General features: G+C 36.8%; 1 protein-coding gene across 5 annotated transcripts in view; it reads left to right on the plus strand.

Moving 5' to 3' along the window:
• The window catches only part of BEND6 (BEN domain containing 6), a 49,287-nt gene extending 33,065 nt beyond the window's left edge, over positions 1–16,222 (plus strand). The window contains exons 3-5 of one of the 5 annotated variants that reach the window (XM_054492916.2): positions 4,061–4,281; positions 6,128–6,320; positions 7,342–7,475. In XM_054492916.2, the coding sequence (XP_054348891.1) occupies positions 4,061–4,281; positions 6,128–6,320; positions 7,342–7,469 (542 nt within the window). In that variant the 3' untranslated portion in view covers positions 7,470–7,475. Of the gene's footprint in view, positions 1–3,388; positions 3,453–4,060; positions 4,282–6,127; positions 6,321–7,341; positions 7,476–14,952 lie in introns of those variants that run through there. The other 4 variants (XM_054492918.2, XM_063666286.1, XM_054492919.2 and 1 more) reach the window with 4 other exon arrangements.
• The last annotated feature ends 2,148 nt before the right edge of the window (positions 16,223–18,370 follow it).

Here is an 18,370-nt window from a genome sequence, read left to right on the forward strand (position 1 = left end):
ATAGAAAAAGTACCAATATCCCATGCTCCAATAGATAATTGATAGAAGAAATTCTAATAATCAATAAACAAATTATATTTAACTTCACAGTAATTAAATAATTGTAATTTAAAATGTACTAAGATTTTAACCTATCAAAAAAATGGAGATTGTTGTTACTGATTAACACCAGTTGTTGGTGGCACAGTGAAATGGCCAATTTCTTGTATTGCTAGTGGGAGTGTAAATTGGAAAAATCTTTCTAGAGAGCAATTCAGCAATATGAATTGAATCTCGAAAGCATTTATACCTCTTAATGCTATTATGCTCTCAGGAATTTATAGCATTGACATGATCAGAGGTGCATATGAAAATGTAAATGCAAGAAGGTTTATCAAAGCTTTGTTTGTAATAAAGAAAAATTGGGCCTAGCAAAGTGGCTCCCCACTGTAATCCCAGCGCTTTGGGAGGATCACTTGAGCCCAGGAGTTCAAGACCAGCCTGGGCAACATAGGGAGACTCCATTTCTACAAAAAATAAAAATATTAGCCGGGCACAGTGGTGCACACCTGTAGACCCAGCTACTTGGGAAACTGCGGTGGGAGGATTGTTTGAGCCCGGAAAGTCAAGGCCGTAGTAAGCTGTGATCATGCCACTCTACTCCAGACTGGGTAACAGCAGGGCCCTGTCTCAAAAAAAAAAAAAAAAAAAAAAAAAGAAAGAAAAGAAAAAGAAACATTGGAAGCAACCTAATTTCCAAGTGAGAAAAGGAGCATTTAAAGAAGTTACAGGACCAGGCGTGGTGGCTCACGCCTGTAATCCCAGCACTTTGGGAGGCTGAGGTGGGCAGATCACCTGAGGTGAGGAGTTCAAGACCAGCCTGGCCAACATGGTGAAAGCCCATCTCTACTAAAAATACAAAAATTAGCTGGCATGGTAGTGCACACCTGTAGTCCCAGCTACTTGGGAGGCTGAGGCCAAAGGATCGCTTGAACCTGGGAGGCAGAGGTTGCAGTGAGCCGAGATCAGGCCACTGCACTCAGCCTGGGTGGCAGAATGAGACTCTGTCTCAAAATAAGTAAATAAATAAATAAGTTACAGAACATGAATATATTGGATATTAGGGAAAATAGCCCATCGACAGATGAATGGATACATTAATTATGAAGTAATGAAATGTTAGCAATAAAAAGGAATGAATTATGGTACACACAACATGAATGTCTTAAAATATTATGCAGAGAAAAAAAGACAAAAAAGGAGAATATACTGTTTGAGTTAATTTATATGGAATTCTAGAACAAGTAAAATTTATCTACAGCTAAAGAAGTCAGATTAGTGGTTGCCTCTGAGGTAAGTCCAAGGATTGATTTAGACAGGATGTAAAGGAACATTCTAGGAGGATGGAAATGGTCTATATCTTGATTAGGTGTGTTTTAAATGGGTGCACCCATTTGTCAAACTCATCCCCTTTATCTATGTAATTTCTGCTCAGACTTCATGTAAGGTTTTGCCTTTAACTGTATGTAAATTAGGCCTTAAAAACTCATATTTTCCAAGATTTAGTAAAACAGGCAAAATATTCACCTTACCATTTTAATTGGAAAAAAAGAGCCGTGATACAATGCAATGTATACAGCGTGGTTCTAATTATGTAAAAGAAAATACATTAATAAAAATAGAGATACACAGGCAGAAATGACAAGAATGATGTATGCCAATGAACATGTACAAACATAATTTGAAAAAAATAGTAAATATTCTTGTAGTCCCACTTCATACCAAATTCCCTTTTTCTTCTTACATTCTAGATTTGGCCTTCTTTCAGTTCCTCATATGAAGGAGGTGCTATTCCTATGCCTCTAATGACCCCCTCATTCTCTACAGCAATTTCATCCCTGCTCAGCCTTAAGTTGTCAGATGAATCTTGACTTCCTCAGAGAAGCCCTGCTTGCCCCACCCAAGTCAAGCCCTCCCATTCCCCAGGCTGGGTCAAGCACCTTACGCTTCTTCTTTGTGGCGTTTAAGAATTGTGATTTTTTATTTTTTGCATATACCTCAAGTAAACCAAACTGCAAAGTTAAGGGCAGTGTCCTCCACACTGCCAAGAGTGCCTAATACTTCTGACACCAACTACACGTTCAGGAGTTTCCCAAAACCACCTTCATATTCAATAATTTGCTATAATAGAAAAACTCACAGAATATTTGTTATAAGGAAAGGATACAAATTAGAATCAGCCTAAGAAAGAGGGCAGAGTCTGGGAGGTTTCCACATATGTGAGGCTTTGGTTGTCTCAGGATGCCTTATGCCCATAGCCTCTATATGTGACAATACACATAAAGTATTGTCTATCCAGGAAGCTCACCAGAGCTCTACTGTCCAAACTTTTTATTGGAGATTCATAATGTAGGCATGATTGATCGGTTGATTGACTGCCTATGTGGTTGAACTCAGTCTTTAAATCATATGGTTGGCCTTTCTGGATTTCAAGCTGTGGCCAGCTGCCACCCTAAGGCTATTGCATGTGACTTGGCCCCCACCATGAGTCAGCTCATTAGCATAAACTATCAGGCATGGTCCCAGGAGCTCATGATGAGTGGCGAAGATACTCCTGTCAGTCAAGAAATTCCAAGGATTTAACAGTTACTTCCCAGGAACTGGGACAAAGGCCAGATCATTCTTTGAGCAGGGCAAAATTCTTGCTACACAGCCTGGTTTGTAAATAAGTCTCCCTTTCACTCTTCAGACTGTAAGCTCCAAAACGACATGGATCACATCCGGTTTTGCTCCCAGTTTTATCCCTCACACCTAGCCTAGTGGTTGGCAAATACTGAGAATCTGTGTAACACGGACTTGAGAGGCAGCCAGTCTAAATTTGAATCTTGTCTCTTCTCTTCATTAACTGTGTTTGACTCTGGACAAATTACTTAACTTCTTGTTGCCTAATTGACTTCATCGGGAAATGAGAGGTAAAGACAGTACCTATCTCAGAGAGTTGCAATGAGTATTGGATGAAAGAACATCAGTTAAGATCTCAGAATAGTGCCTAGTACAGAGAAAAAAAAACTAGATAAATGTTTAATATTATTAAATGCTCAATAAGTAATTACTGATGGAATAAGTGTCTGGTACATGAGAGGTGCTTAATAAATGTTTTTGAAAGAACAGAAAATAAGATTTTCTTCTTTAGTAGATTTTCCTTTAATATAGTACCAGATATACTGATTTGCACATCATTAATTATTCTAAAATTGTAGCTCAATAATATGCTTAAGAAAAGTACAAAAAAAGTTTCAGAGTTTTTTCACCTCTCCAGCAGGCTGTGCCCTCAACCATATAGTGAGGAACTGAATTAGACAAGGTTCAAGATCTCTTCCAACTCCAACAACATGTTATTTGTCCTTAGGAAACAAACTAGATATAACAACAAAGAAGACCATTTTACATGGAGGCATGAAAACTTTGAATGTGTAAGTTTCCATTTGAAAAGAGGAACACAGAAAATATTCCATTGATTACCAAAATTCATCTTTAATATATCACAACACAGGTTTGAATTGTGGCAGTGCATTTTTAATAATTTGATGAAATTTGACTCCCTTGTAAACCATACACGAAGGTCATAGAAAATTTATTTTCATCTTTGAGAAATGGCTAGTTTTATCTTGGCACATAAACAGGCCTAATGTGAGCTTCTAGAAGGTGATTGATAATAGAATCAGTAATAGTTCCAAACAAGAGATTCAACTCAACACCTTCAAATAAAACCCCTAGCAACTAGAAAAAAAAGAATCAACTTTTAAAACATTCTTTTTAGTTACAAAGTAATGCATATACATTTAACTGCAATGACCAAATGTTTTTTAATTGCTTTATTATTATTAAGCAATTACTAAATTATTTAATAATAAAAGTAAATGTTCCAAACACCTTACCTGCCATGTTTATTTTCCAAAGATAGCAAATGTTAACAGTCTGTTCTGCATATTTCTATGCACATACACTCAACAAAAGAATATGTACATATGCACCTATTATCAATGGTATTTGTAAAGTTTACTTTTTCTTGCCATTTTAGTGTTACCACAAGCAGTCACCCAGTTTGAAGAATTGGTTGGTATGGCCGAGGCTCTGCTTAAGGGTGGGGGAACCATGTCTACATCTGCATCCACCCTCTGGAGAGCAACAAACAACTCCTCGCCAGATTCATTTGCCTCAACATGCAGTAATTCTAATTCTAACTCCACTTCACCAGTTTCCTTAAAGCCTGAGGAAGAGCATCAGACTGATGAGAAACAGGTCAGTTGTAATACCCACCTTATTGTTCTTTGGAATATGGTTAAATAAAAAATTTAAATAAGGGTAGAAAATGATCATTGTTTTATCAGATAACTATTGGATAAAATAGTTTTATTCAATAGGAATATTACAATTCTTAAGTACCATAAAAAAGAGGCATAAGGTGGCCAGATGTGGTGGCTCACCCCTATAATCCCAGCACTTTGGGAGGCTGAGGCGGGCGGATCATGAGGTCAGATCGAGACCATCCTGGCTAACACAGTGAAATCCCCTCTCTACTAAAAATACAAAAAAAAAAAAATTAACCGGGCGTGGTGACGGGCACCTGTAGTCCCAGCTACTTGGGAGGCTGAGGCAGGAGAATGGCATGAACCCGGGAGGTGGAGCTTGCAGTGAGCCAAGATCGAGATAGCGCCACTGCACTCCAGCCTGGGTGACAGAGCGAGACTCCGTCTCAAAAAAAAAAAAAGAAGAGGCATAAGGCGCTTGACCTAGCCTGAGGAAAGGGAAGGCAGGGCTTGACTTAGGAGGGGCCAGAAGGTCTTCTCTGAGGAGGTCAAGAGCAATCTGAGAACCAAAGGCAGAAAACTGTTGTCCTTTTATAATAAAAACTAATATTTGTGAAACAAATACCCAGTTTAGAAAATTAAAGCAAATTGGGTACAAAGATAAAGTTATTAAACTTTAAAATTCTTATACCAGTGACAGAAGGATACCTATGCATTCAGGATTATACAATTTTATGTCATTGAGAGGTAAATTTCAGCCTCAGCATGCTGGCTGAACACAATTCTTTTTCTGTTTTTATACTTAATCAAGACACAGATGCTAAAAAGACAGCAGTTTTGTTAGAATCAGGTAGCCTCAGTAAGTATACCATCAAAAATGATAAATATTAACTAACAATCTGACATTCAAAATATTTGAATCTTAGTGTATCACTTACCTATTGCTATGTAACACATTATCACAAATTTAGTGATTTCAAATGACCCAAATTTATTATCTTAGAGTTGTATAGATCAGAAGTCTGGTACAGGTCTCACTAGACTGAAGTCAAGGTGTTAGTAGGTGCATTTCTTTCTGAAAGCTCTGGGGCAGAATCTGTTTCCTGCTCATCCAGGCTGTGGTAGAATTCATTTTCTTGTGGTTGTAAGACTGAATTCCCCATTTTCTTGCTGGTTGTAAACTGAAGGCCATTCCCATTTCTAGAGGCAATCACATTCCTTGGTTCACAGCCCACTTCTGCCATGTTCAAAGTCAGCAGCAGCAAGTGAAGTCCCTCTCACACTTCAGATCTTTCCTCCCTCTTCTGTCTCTTTCTCCTGATCTACCCTTCTGCTTGCTTCTTCTGCTTTTAAGAACTCATGTGATTAGACTGGGCCCACCTAGGCAATCCAGGATAATCTCCCATCTCAAGGTACTTAACTGTAATCACATCTACAGAATTGTTTTTGCCCTGTGAGGCAACATGTTACAGGTTTCAGGGATTAGAATGTGACCTTTCAGAGGGCCATTATTCTGCCTACTACATTTACGATGAAGCACTGAGTATGGGACTAAGCCTGAAAGGACCAAATCCAGTTTACATGACAAGAATTTGTATACACCCTGTAACAAATACCTCATAAATATTGAAGAGTATCACAAAGATAACATTTAAATCTAATCCCTGACATGTAAAATATATATTAAATTAAAATGTAAAATATATATTAAAACATATATAATACCTTACCTTAAAAAATGTTGACATTGTTTTCTTTTATGCCTTAATTCAATTAGTAACGTATTTCTCCATATAGCACTTTCTTTTTCCAACTTCAGCTCTTTCTTATCTTTTTAGTTCCAGATTGAAAAATGGCAGATTGCCCGTTGTAACAAGAGCAAGCCTCAGAAGTTTATTAATGATTTAATGCAAGTACTTTACACAAATGAATACATGGCCACTCACAGCCTGACAGGGGCAAAATCCTCTACTTCAAGGGACAAAGCTGTAAAACCAGCTATGAATCAGAATGAAGTCCAAGAAATCATAGGTGATAATATGATTGCATTATATTGTCGTATGAATTTTAAATCATGTTACCACTCAAGGTCAAGATAGTCTTTCATGGTCCTTTTATTTTTTAAAGTTTATTTTTCTGGGAAAGAAAAATCTCAGGATAGTCTAAAGCTCTCATTAAATATGGGAAATTTTATAGAAAAACTTTACATTAACAATGGTTATTAAAATAAAACTAAGTTTTATATCACCAAAAAGTTTGAATTCATACAATTTATAGCTTTGGAAATGTAAATTTTCACAATCTTTTAAAGTAAAATTTCAATAACAATTTCTTCCTTGCTTTTGTTATATGTCTTATCTTTCATTCTAGAAAGATAAACGCTAATTTGACCATCCTATTTATGGTTTTTAAATTAATGAATCTCCTTAAATATAATCTAGATTATCCAATTAATTTTTTGGCAACATCTGACAAATGTAAGGATTCTCTGAATCCCAGCTCTATATATGTCATTTCTTAACATACAACAATGTCTATCTTCCTGAAACAAAAAACTGCTACTTGTAACAACTGCAGTGAAATTCTTTCCCTTGGCTCACACGTGCTGTTAGACTGACTTTAAAAGTTAGAGAACATGGCTGGGCATGGTGGCTTATGCCTGTAATCCCAATGGTTTGGGAGGCTGAGGCAGACAGATACAGAAAAAGATCGGTCAGAGTTTAGTTGTTTCAATTCATGTTGGAAATGGATAAAAATACATTCCTAACATTTTAGAGCAAGAGGACTTAGAGTTTAAAGCAAGTAGGAGGATTAAAGTTAATCGATACCATAGGATCTCAGTTGATAACATAGACCTTCTGATATCTCCTGCTTTATGTAGAAAAACCTGCCTATATATTCATCTTTTTAAGTAGCTCATGGGTGTTTGGGCTACTTTTGTAAAATGGAAACAAAATTATAATGTAGAATACTTGATGTTTTGCCTCAGTTCATACCCTAAGATGCAAAGGACTCATGAAGTTTCTCGTGTGTCACTATTGGTTTTTTACAGGAGTAACAAAACAATTATTTCCCAATACGGATGATGTTTCAATTAGGAGAATGATAGGGCAAAAGCTAAACAACTGTACCAAGAAGCCAAATTTAAGCAAAAATCTTAACTCTCAGGATATTAAATAGATCCTTTTGGTAAGTCTTTTAAATCTTCAGTCCTTTCAATGTGGCAAGAAAATGTTGTAATACTTTTATTTTATTGGAATAGCATTTTCCAATCACTCTACTAGAAAGTACTAGTGACCTGTGAAAGGCTAATAGGTATTCCTGGTGAAAAAAGGGGAGAACTGGGAGCGGGGTTTGAATTGGAAAATACTGGGTTCAGTTTTTCTTCCTCAGAACCTCTCAGATATTTTGATACCCTTTTAACATGCTCATGTGCACCAGAAATCTCTAAGAAAGGGATATAGTATGTAGTGTTTTCCAAATGTGTTTTACTGAGGAAATTTTTTCACAGAAATCCTGTTAACTTGGTGGGGATAGAAAGGAGCCAAAGGAAGGACACATGACAGTTTAAGAAGTATTTCTCTCTAGGACAGAGGAGATTTAGACCCTTGGGAAATCTGAAGTGCATCGATGAGACTGAACTTACAGCTCTAACAGTGGTCTGACAATTGCGCAAACTATTGGCTGAAGTGTGCAGCGTTCTCCACCATCCTACATGTTGCTTCTCATGGTCTTTAAATTTTTCAATTAGTTGTTATTGTTTAATAAGGATTTTTACCAAGATGCATGTCCTATACTAAGAAAAAGAATAATTTTTTTAGTGAGAGTTCTAAAGTAAATAGACTTTCTAGTCAGGCCTTGATCCAGGCAAAACTGTGAAGTGGAATTTTGCCACCCACTGTCCTGGCTAGCTCACTTTTACTTACCCCTCCTCTCTCTCTACTATTTCGATGGAAAATATGTGAAACCATGTGTATGATTGTGTTAACATTTTCATTGACTAATAGAGGCATGTGGGTAACACATGAGGGTAGGGCCCACCACGGATATTCCTTTTTTCTTTCCATTTTCCTTCCACTTCTATCTTTGACTTGTACTTTGCCTGTCTTCTGCCTAATACCAGCCACTTTTGAGACCATTTTACTTGACTTCATTTCTTCTGACCATGTTTTAAATGAGATGTGGAACTGAATGTAATGCAGTAATCCCCTGCCCCAAACGCCCTACACGTTACTGACTACCACTCCCATCCTCCCCCAAGAGTCCCTTATCTATTTTGCTACACAACTAAGACCAGCTCTGTCGAGAGTCAACAATGTCTGTCTTCCTGAAACAAAAACATAAACAAATCAAGAAACTACTACTTGTAACAACTGCAGTGAAATTCTTTCCCTTGGCTCACACATCCTGTTAGACTGACTTTAAAAGTTAGAGAACGTGGCTGGGCATGGTGGCTCACGCCTGTAGTCCCAATGGTTTGGGAGGCTGAGGCAGACAGATACTTGAGCCCAGGAGTTCGAGACCAGCCTGGCCAACATGGCAAGACCCCGTCTTTATAAAATACGGAAGAAAAAAAATTAGCCCGGCGTGGTAGTGCACACCTGTAGTCCCAGTAACCCAGGAGCCTGAGGTGGGAGGATAGCGAGGTGGAGGCTACAGTGAGCTGTGATGGTGCCACTGCACTCCAGCCTGGGGGACAGAGTGAGACCTTGTTTCCAAAAAAAGAAGTTATAAAAGATAAGGTTACCTGTATCTTTTTTCTCCAAGCGATTATAAATTTCAGTAGATTGTGACCTCACAACTTTTTAATTATTAGATAATTGCTTAAATATGCCCTTAGTACTTCCCATTTTGGCATGAGGTTACCCACCCAGTTACCTTGATGTATAATGACCAAGTTCTCTATTTTTTTTTTTTTTTTGAAACAGAGTTCTCACTTTGTTGCCCAGGCTGGTTTTGAACTCATGAGCTCAAGCAATCCTCCCACCTTGAACTCCTCAAGTGTCAGAAAGCACTCCACCCAGCAACTAAGTTCCTTGTCTTTTCTTTTTTTATTTTTTATTTTTGAAACGGAGTCTTGCTTTGTAGCCCAGGCTGTAGTGCGGTGGCGCGATCTCTGCTCACTGCAACCTCCACCTCCTGGGTTCAAGCAATCCTCCCACCTCAGCCTCCCGAGCAGCTGGGACTACAGGCCCGCGCCACCACACACAGCTAATTTGTGTATTTTTAGTAGAGACGGGGGTTTCACCATGTTGGCCAGGCTGGTCTCGAACTCCTGACCTCAAGTGATCTGCCCACCTCAGCCTCCCAAAGTGCTGGGATTACAGGCGTGAGCCACCGTGACCGGCAATTTCCTTTTCTAAATGGTATGTTACCAGACCTCCAAGTCAAGTGGCTATCTTTTGGGTCACACTTATATTTCAGAGGTCTGTAAAGCATTTTAATATCCTAAACTCTTGTTTTGTTTAATATTTCTGACTTCCAAGGATAGGCACAAAACTCATCTCTGACTATATCAGCCAGCAGAATGTTAAAGAAGTGAAAGTTAAGAGATTTTTTATATCAGTTTTGCTTGTACTTAACAATAGAAGTGTTATTAAATCTGCTAGCTATGGCATTAATTAAAATTGAAACAAGGAACAGACATTTTGCTATGAACCTTGTGCCTTTTGGACCGGAGCCTGGCTTAATAGTGCCAGGTTGATTAGACTGGAAATGCATGTATTTTGAATCGTAATGGAGATTAGCTAGAATGGAATTTTTTAAATTTGCAAATATCTTTCATTTTAAGTATGGTCGAATTCAAATTATTGCAAAAAGGACTGAGGAAAATATGCTGGAAAAGACAGGGTCATGTAAGACCTAATTTGGGCATGCTTGATGAATTAATCAGATATAGCACCATCTAGTGGAATACTGTTATATTTTTCTATTCTCAGTCATTTAACTCACAGGAGCCTATGGCCCTGCCCTGCCACCAAAAATATTCTGTGAAAAAATTACTTTTCTAGCATGGTCCCTGTGGTAGACCGTGCCCTCCACTCAGTCCTGAGCTCAGGTTGTCACTGGTGGCTTAGATTGAAAAGGGTAACAATTTCCCAGCTATGGCTCAGGTCTGTGAGGGTAATGCCTAAATTCCTCCCTTTTTTTCATATATTCTTTCTTATTCCTGTGGCTGCCCTAAAGTTGCCTGTAGCTCTCACATGCCAAGAGCTTGATTTTTTCCAGCCTGTCTCCATTTTTTACTTCTTTCTTGCAGGCATTGAAGAAAAATGTGTTTATAAGATTTACAGAATATTAGGCTATCACCTCTATAACATCCAACTAAGTGACCAAACAGCCTTCTCCTGAAATTTCCAAAGCGGCCTCAGGGTATATAATCTCTGGCGTAATGTTACATAACATATATTATAACTTATAGGTGATCTAATACAGTGGTGCTAAAATGGTGGGGGGTGTGGGTGGAGAGGGAGGTGTGATTTAGCCACCTTCCTCCAGCACAGGGTATTTAGGAATGTCTGGAGATATTTTTGATTGTCAAAACTGGTGGTACTTCTGGCATCCAGTGGTCAGAGGCCAGGGATGCCGCTAAACATCGTTGTTGAATTTGGCTTGCTAGTATTTTGTTGAAGATTTTTGTATCTGACTCATCAGTGATGCTGGCCTGTAGTTTTGTTTTTTTGTTGTGCCCTTCTCTGGTTTTGGTGTCATGGAAATACTACTTTGTAGAATGAGTTTGGAAGTATTCCCTCCTCTTCAATTTTTCTTTTTTTCTTTTTCTTTTTTAAGAACTAGAGCAGAATTGGTATTACTGTCTGTTCAAATGTTTGTAGATTCAGGAGTGAAGCCATCAGGTACTGGGCTTTTCTTTGATGGAAGACTTTTTATTATAATTTTGATCTTGTTATTCCCTATTGATTTGTTGAGGTTTTCTATTCATGGTTCAATCTTGCTAGGTTGTATGTGTCCAGGAATTTAACCATTTCTTCTAGGTTTTCCAATTTGTTGGCAAAGAGTTTTTCATAATACTCTCTAATGAGTCTTTGTATTTGTGTGGTCTCAGTTATTATGTCTCCTTTTCCATTTCTCATTTTATTTATTTGGCCTTCTCTTTGTTATTTCTTAGTCTGGCTAATGGTTTGCTGATTTTCTTTGTCTTCTAAAAACACCAGCTTTTTCTTTCATTGATCTGGTTTTTTAATCTCAGTTTTGTTCTTTTGTTTTGTTTTTTTGGCTCTGATCTTTATTATCTCTTTCCTTCTACTAAGTTTAGGTTCCGTTTGTTCCTGCTTTTCTAGTTCTTTGAGGTACACCGTTAGGTTGTTTATTTGAAGTCTTTCTACTTTGATATAGGTGTTTCTTGCTACAAACTTCCATCTTAGTACTGCTTTTGCTGTATAGTATAGATTTGGGAATGTTCTATCTCCATTTACATTTGTTTCAATAAATTTTATACTTTTCTTCTTAATTACTTCATTGGTCATTCATGAGCTTGTTATTTAATTTCCATGTGTTTGTGCATTTTCGGAGACCCTCAGGTTATCAGTTTCTAGTGTCATTCCATTGTGGTCATAAAAAAATACTTGATATGATTTCTACTGTTTTGAATTTATTGAGACTTGTTTTGTGGCCTAGATATAGCCTATTCTGGAGAACGTGCCATGTGTTAATGAAAACAATGTGTATTTTATAACAGTTGAGTGAAATATTCTGTGAATATCAGTTTGGCCTGTGTGATCTATTGTGTACTTTAACTCCAGCGTTTCCTTGTCAATTTTCTGTCTGGAGGATCTGTCCATTATTGAGAGTGAGGTGTTGAAGTTCCTCAGTATTATTATATTGCAGTCTGTCTCTCCCTTTAGATCTATCAATGTTTGCTTTATATACTTGGGAGCTCTTGTGTTGTGTGCATAGACATTTTTAACTATTATAGCCTCTTGCCGAAATGACTTCCTTATTATTATAAGTGACTTCCTGTGTCTCTTTTTACAGTCTTTGACTTGTACCTATTTTACCTGATATAACTAATTCTGCTCTTTTTTGGTTCCCAGTTGCAAAGCATATCTATTTCTACACCTTCACTTTCAATCGATGTGTGTCTTTATAGGTGAAGTGGCTTTCTCATAGGCAACATGTAGTTGGGTCTTGTTTCTTTGCCATTCAGCCATCCTATACCTTTTAATTGGAAAACTGAGTCCATTTACATTCAATGTTACTATTTTTCTTTGAGGCAAAGTCTCACTCTCGTCCAGGCAGTGGTGTGATCATGGCTCACTGCAGCCTCAACTTCTTGGGCTCCAGCGATCTTCCTACCACAGCCTTCTGAGTAGCTAGGACTATAGGCACATGCCACCACACCTAGCTAGTAAGCTAGGATCTCACTATGTTGCCTAGGCTCAGTGTTATCATTGATCAGGACTTACTACTGCTATTTTGTAGCTTGTATATTTTCTAACTCCTCTCTTTCTTTCTTCCTTTTGTACTGTCTTCCTTTGTGGTTAAATGATTTTCTCTGGTAATATGTTGCAATTTGTTGCTTTTTATTTTTAGTGAATCTATTAAAGGTTTTTGCATTGTGGTTACTATGAAGCTTATAAAAATATACACGTAAGAAGTTATTTTTAAAAGATGATGATTTTTATTACAAAGAAGTTTTAAATAAAACTTTATAAAGGGGTTTCTTAGGTCTACGGTTTAATTGCATTCACCCCACATTTTGACTTTATGTTGTCTCATTGACATGTTTTTATATTGCTGTAGATATTATTGTTTTGATAGATCTGTCTTTTGAGCTTTGTAGTGGTGTTATGAGTGGATTGTAAACAACAATTACAGTTTTAGATAATTTTAGGTTTGTTTGTATACTTAATTTTACCAGTGGGTTTTATACCTTCAGATGTTTTGTTCTTGCACATTAGCATTTTTGTCTTTCAGACTAAAGAGCTCTCTTTAGATTTCTTATAAGATGAGACTGTTGGTGGTGAATTCTCTCAGCTTTTGTTTCTCTGGGAAAGATTTTATATATCCTTCACATTTAGAAGATAACTCTGCTGGATACAGTATTTTTGGATGACAGGTTTTTTTTTTTTCCTTTGAGCACTTTGAAAATGTTGTTTCACTGCTTTCTGGCCTGTGTGGTTTCTGTTGAGAAGTCTATTGCCAGGTGAATTTGAATTCCTTTATATGTTAGTTGCTTCTTTTCTCTGGCTGCTCTTAGAATCCTGCTTTGTCCCTGATGTTTGAGAATTTGTTACATGCTTTTGGGTAGTCTTATTTGAGTTGAATGTGTTTGGTGTTCTCTGACCTTCCTGTACCTGGATATTTAGCTCTTCCTCAAGTTTTGGAAAGTTTTCTGTTACTGTTTTTTAAAAAGTGCTTTCTACTCCTTGCTCTTGTGTGATTCCCTCTTGAATAATAATAATTCTTAGATTTGGTCTTTTGAGTTAATTGTCTGTATCTTGGAGGTGACCTTCATTCCTCTCATTCTTGTTTCTTTTTGCTCCTCTGACTGTATATTTTCAAAAAGCCTGTCTTTGATTTCACAGGTTATTTTCTCCACTTAATCCATTCTGCTGTTGAGAGCCTCTAATGAATTTTTCAGTTCAAATGTATTTCTCAATTCCAAGGTTTCTGTTTGATTTTTAAAATTACTCCTATCTCTTTGTTAAATATCTCTGATAAATTTATGAATTGTTTTTCTGTTTTCTGGGAGGTCACATAGTTTCACTAAAACTGCTATTTTGAATTCTTGGTCAGAGAGTTCATATATCACCATCTCACTAAGGTCAGTCACTGATTTCTTGCTTCGTCTGTATGAAGAGGTCATTGTTTCCTGTTTGCTATTATTTCTTGTGGATCTACATCTATGACTTTGCATTGAAAGGCTAGTTATTTATTTCTGTCTTTTTGGTCTGATTTGTTTTGGTTTTTATTGGATATGTTTGCTTATTTGTAGTATACTACTTGATTTTCTCTTTTTTCCCAACTAGGTCACTGCCTCCTTTTTGGCACTAACTGGTGCCTTAAGCCCAAGTTTGCCTCAGTTCTAGCCAACAATCGGAGAGCTGCCTGACCTGAATGGGGGATGTCCCAAAGAGGATATCCTGGTTATATGAAAAGGCTGGCTAGGGATCCATGCTCAGGGGACCTGTGGAACACACCTCTTACAGTGTAGTGCTGCTGAACAGGCACTCTGATTTGGTCCCTCAAGATGATGAGGAAGCTCACTGTCCACCTTGATCTCACTTTTTGCAGTGTAGAAACTGTGAGTCAGAAAGAAATTTTCCTTGTGCTTGATGCTGGGGATATTAGGGGAGAGGATTATTATGGATAAGGAAGCCTGAATCTCTTACCATCTGCTTGGAGCTTTTTATTTTTATTTTTTAACTTCTCTGTGGCCTGGGAAACTGTTTCATCCTCTTATTTGAGTTCTGGGATATTTCTGGTGAAAATCTTGGCACTGTATGTTTGTTTTTGGTTTTCTGTGATAGGGAGTGAAGTCAGCTTGCTTCTACACTGCTATTTTGGAACCAGAGTCCCTCAACAATTTGTATTTTTAATACAAATTTGTAGTAGATACAAAAACAAATAACTCATACAACTGTTAAAATACTATGAGAATGTTAACATAAATTTGTATTTCTTTGAAATTTGCTTTTTGTAGGTATTACAGGTATCTGAAACAAAGCACCTTCAATTCTAAATCTAGCACTGGATTTTGTTGGCGAATCTGCAGCCTTCCTGGCAGTGAGAAAGACAGACATTTGCAGTGACAGGCTGTAAGACATATGTAACATTGCTGAGCTCTCCTAAGGGACCAAGAAGCTTTCTGAAGAAGCTGCATGTAGATTCCACCCTCAGTACTAGTGATGCATCAAACCAGAGAATTTCTGCCAGTCAAATAAGCATGCAATACGGTTTCTTTGGAAATAAGCATTTCCCAATCCCCAAATACCCCTCTGTACAGTTAATCTAACAGGATAGTCAGAGCTCTTATCATAGCAGCCAAAACTTCAGCCCATAGGTTAGTCATTGTCCTAACCAATCATTGTACATTGATTATTACCAGTGACTTCCCATTATAGTTTTTGGATCTTTAGCATAAGTACATGTTTGCAAAAGTAAACAGTGAAATAATTAATGTTGGCAAATATGAGAACAACAAAGTCAGCCCAAAATCTGATAATCATGTCTAACCAAGTAATAATGTTTTAGCAATAAAATTACAGGATTATTCTGTTATCTAAAAATTTATAAAATAGGAATATGAAAAAAATGACAACAGCAAGATGTTTTATTTTAATATTAAACAATTCCACCACACTTCTGAAAAATAAACCTAAGTTTTTGTGATTGTTAAAACAATGCATCAATTTTCAGGGAAATCTTTTTGTTTGTTTATTTACCAGACATGTTCTAACTTTGTATTGCCCAAAGTATATTAAATACAGATGTATAATATAAAGCATCAATATCACCTAACACATCGTATATAAGATATAACATGATAGATAGTTGGTTGATTACATTGCTATACTGCTCAGTTTTAACTGGTTTATTTTTATTGTAGCAGAAGAAAAATGAACTGAAAAAAAATATGGGTTTGATAATCACACACATGAAAGTACCATTTTGTAACTCAACAAAAGATAAAACATACTTCATCAAAAGGCTTCTCGCTTGGTGTCAGGTTGTCACATGTGACCACTCTGCAATGCGAAGCCATACTTCTTCAGTGCACAAAGTCATGTTTAAACTTGAAAAAGAGGATGCTACAGTAGTTTCAAAGTTCAGTGTTGTGGACCCAGGAAATTTTCCATAAGTCTTGCTTGATACCAATGTGATTGTACAAAATAAATGTTCTTAAGGAAACAACTTATGTGACATTTGCTACCTTTACGTAAACATAAATAAATCCCATTGAAAAGATAAAACTTATTTTCTTGTTTCTTTATTAATCCATAAAAATTAGGGAAATATTTTTTTCTAGGCTGATAGCTTTTTCACTCATCCATTAAGGCATTACCATTACAATTTGACTATGTAGCTCTGACTCATTTTTCTCGTAAAGAGCCATGCTATGTAGAATATATAGACAACGTCCAGGAAAGTAAATACATTTAATATTTTTATTGAAAAAGGATAATCTTACTAAGATGTATGCTATTTGCTTTATTAAAAATGCTACTTGATAATGTAACTTTTGCCTACTAAAGGTAAATAAAATTACTTTTGCAAAACATAACTGTATTATTCAACTGGAACTTGTATGGTCTTTTCTTATATATTTTGAAATATGTTGATATCTTTATAGATAATGGAATAAATGTATTTTTTATTCATCTTTGTAAATTGGTTCTAAATGAGTTACAAAATAAGAAAACTAATAAAACTGAAGAGAGTGCCCAGCAAGCAATTCATATACATGTATGTGTCTATATATATATATATTATGTATTCACATGTATAATACTTAAGAATATGGTTAAAGCAGAATCTTTAATAAGTAGGGAAAGGAAGTTTTATTCAATGATACTGAGACAACTAATAAATGGAAAACATTGTTATGTTCCTACTTCAAATCATATTACATAGAAACTTTCAGGTGAATGAAAAGCAAAAAATGGACTCAGATGAAAAAATTTTAAATACAAGAATATTTTTATGTTCTCTGAATAAGAAATACATTTTCAATACAAAGTTAGTTCAGCCAAAATGCCAAAGAAAAAACTTACTAACACGAGTTCCCACATGTGTGTTCTGTGATTTTCCTACCCAGAGGTGATCATTCCACTAAAAACTTTACCCTGTGCTGGATATATGACATGGTCAGCATTCTCGCTAGTTCTGTGACATCATCCTTCTTGCGAATGTTTTCATGAATTTATCCATTTTTCCAGCTTTATTGAATTGTTTCTTATAAAATCTTTGTATTGATGCTGCGCTATAGTCTTTCTTGAACACTTACTGTTTAATGACATAGTTTTTCCTGGACCAGCAATTTACAGGTAGTTTCATGGATGGTAGGAGACTCCAGGGTTTTCTTTTGGGCTTTAAACCTTGCAAAGGCCCTTTCTTTGATGTCACAGAGACCAGTGATCCTGACAGGTATAGCTTTTCTGGGAAATTTTTGTTTAATTTGGTTTAATTCTCTGTCCTTTCTGTTTCACTGTTTCACTCCAAAACGGGTAAGAATGGCATTGTTTGAACATCTACGTTTGGGTCTACTGCCACCTTAGCAAGCCTCATTAACTGTTTTATAAAAATTGCGTTATTGTTGTTGTTGTTTTTGAGACGGGGGTCTTGCTCTGTCGCCCAAGCTGGAGTGAAGTGGCATGATTTCAGTTAACTGCAGCCTCGACCTCCTGGGCTCAAGTGATCCTCCTGCCTCGGCCTCCAGAGTAGCTGGGACTGCAGGCAGTGTGCCACCACACCCAGCTAATTTTTAAAAGTTTTTTCATAGAGACGGGGACTCACTATGTTGTCCAAGCTGGTCTCTAACTCCTGGGTTCAGGCCGTCCTCCCACCTCGGCCTCCCAAAATGCTGGGATTACAGGCATGAGCCACTGTACCCAGCCAAAATTGTTTTCTTTTTTGAGTGAATTCAACAATTTCTGTGAGTGGCTCTTTGCATGAACACTGCAATGTGTTGAAGAAATCCAAAGCTGACCAAAATATGGTCCCCACCTTTTGGAGCTTACAGTCTGTTCTGGGGAACAGAGATTCAGCCAAAGTCAAGAAACACTGGATGCCAGCTAGATTATCTGTTTTGTGCTTTAGTGTCTATAAGTACATATGTGGATATGGGTTCATTTTTTTCCCTAAATTTAGTACCAAACCAGCATTTGTTTCCTAATCATAAATCTGATTTGGCCTAAACTTTATTATTGCACACTGCCTGAACAAAACATATTTGTCACTATGTAAATTTTTTCCTCGTGGAACAAGGGTGTGAAATGAAAATATTTTAAGATTTATTTAAAAACAGACTATTCTGTTCTCAGCTTCAAAATTTTTCTTTGAATCCTAAGGAACCTCTGTCAACAGTTGAAGTTGCTATTGAAAAGAAAAAAGAAGGACGC

This window comes from Pongo pygmaeus, chromosome 5 (genome assembly GCF_028885625.2).
Source record: "Pongo pygmaeus isolate AG05252 chromosome 5, NHGRI_mPonPyg2-v2.0_pri, whole genome shotgun sequence".
Lineage (NCBI taxonomy): Eukaryota > Metazoa > Chordata > Mammalia > Primates > Hominidae > Pongo > Pongo pygmaeus.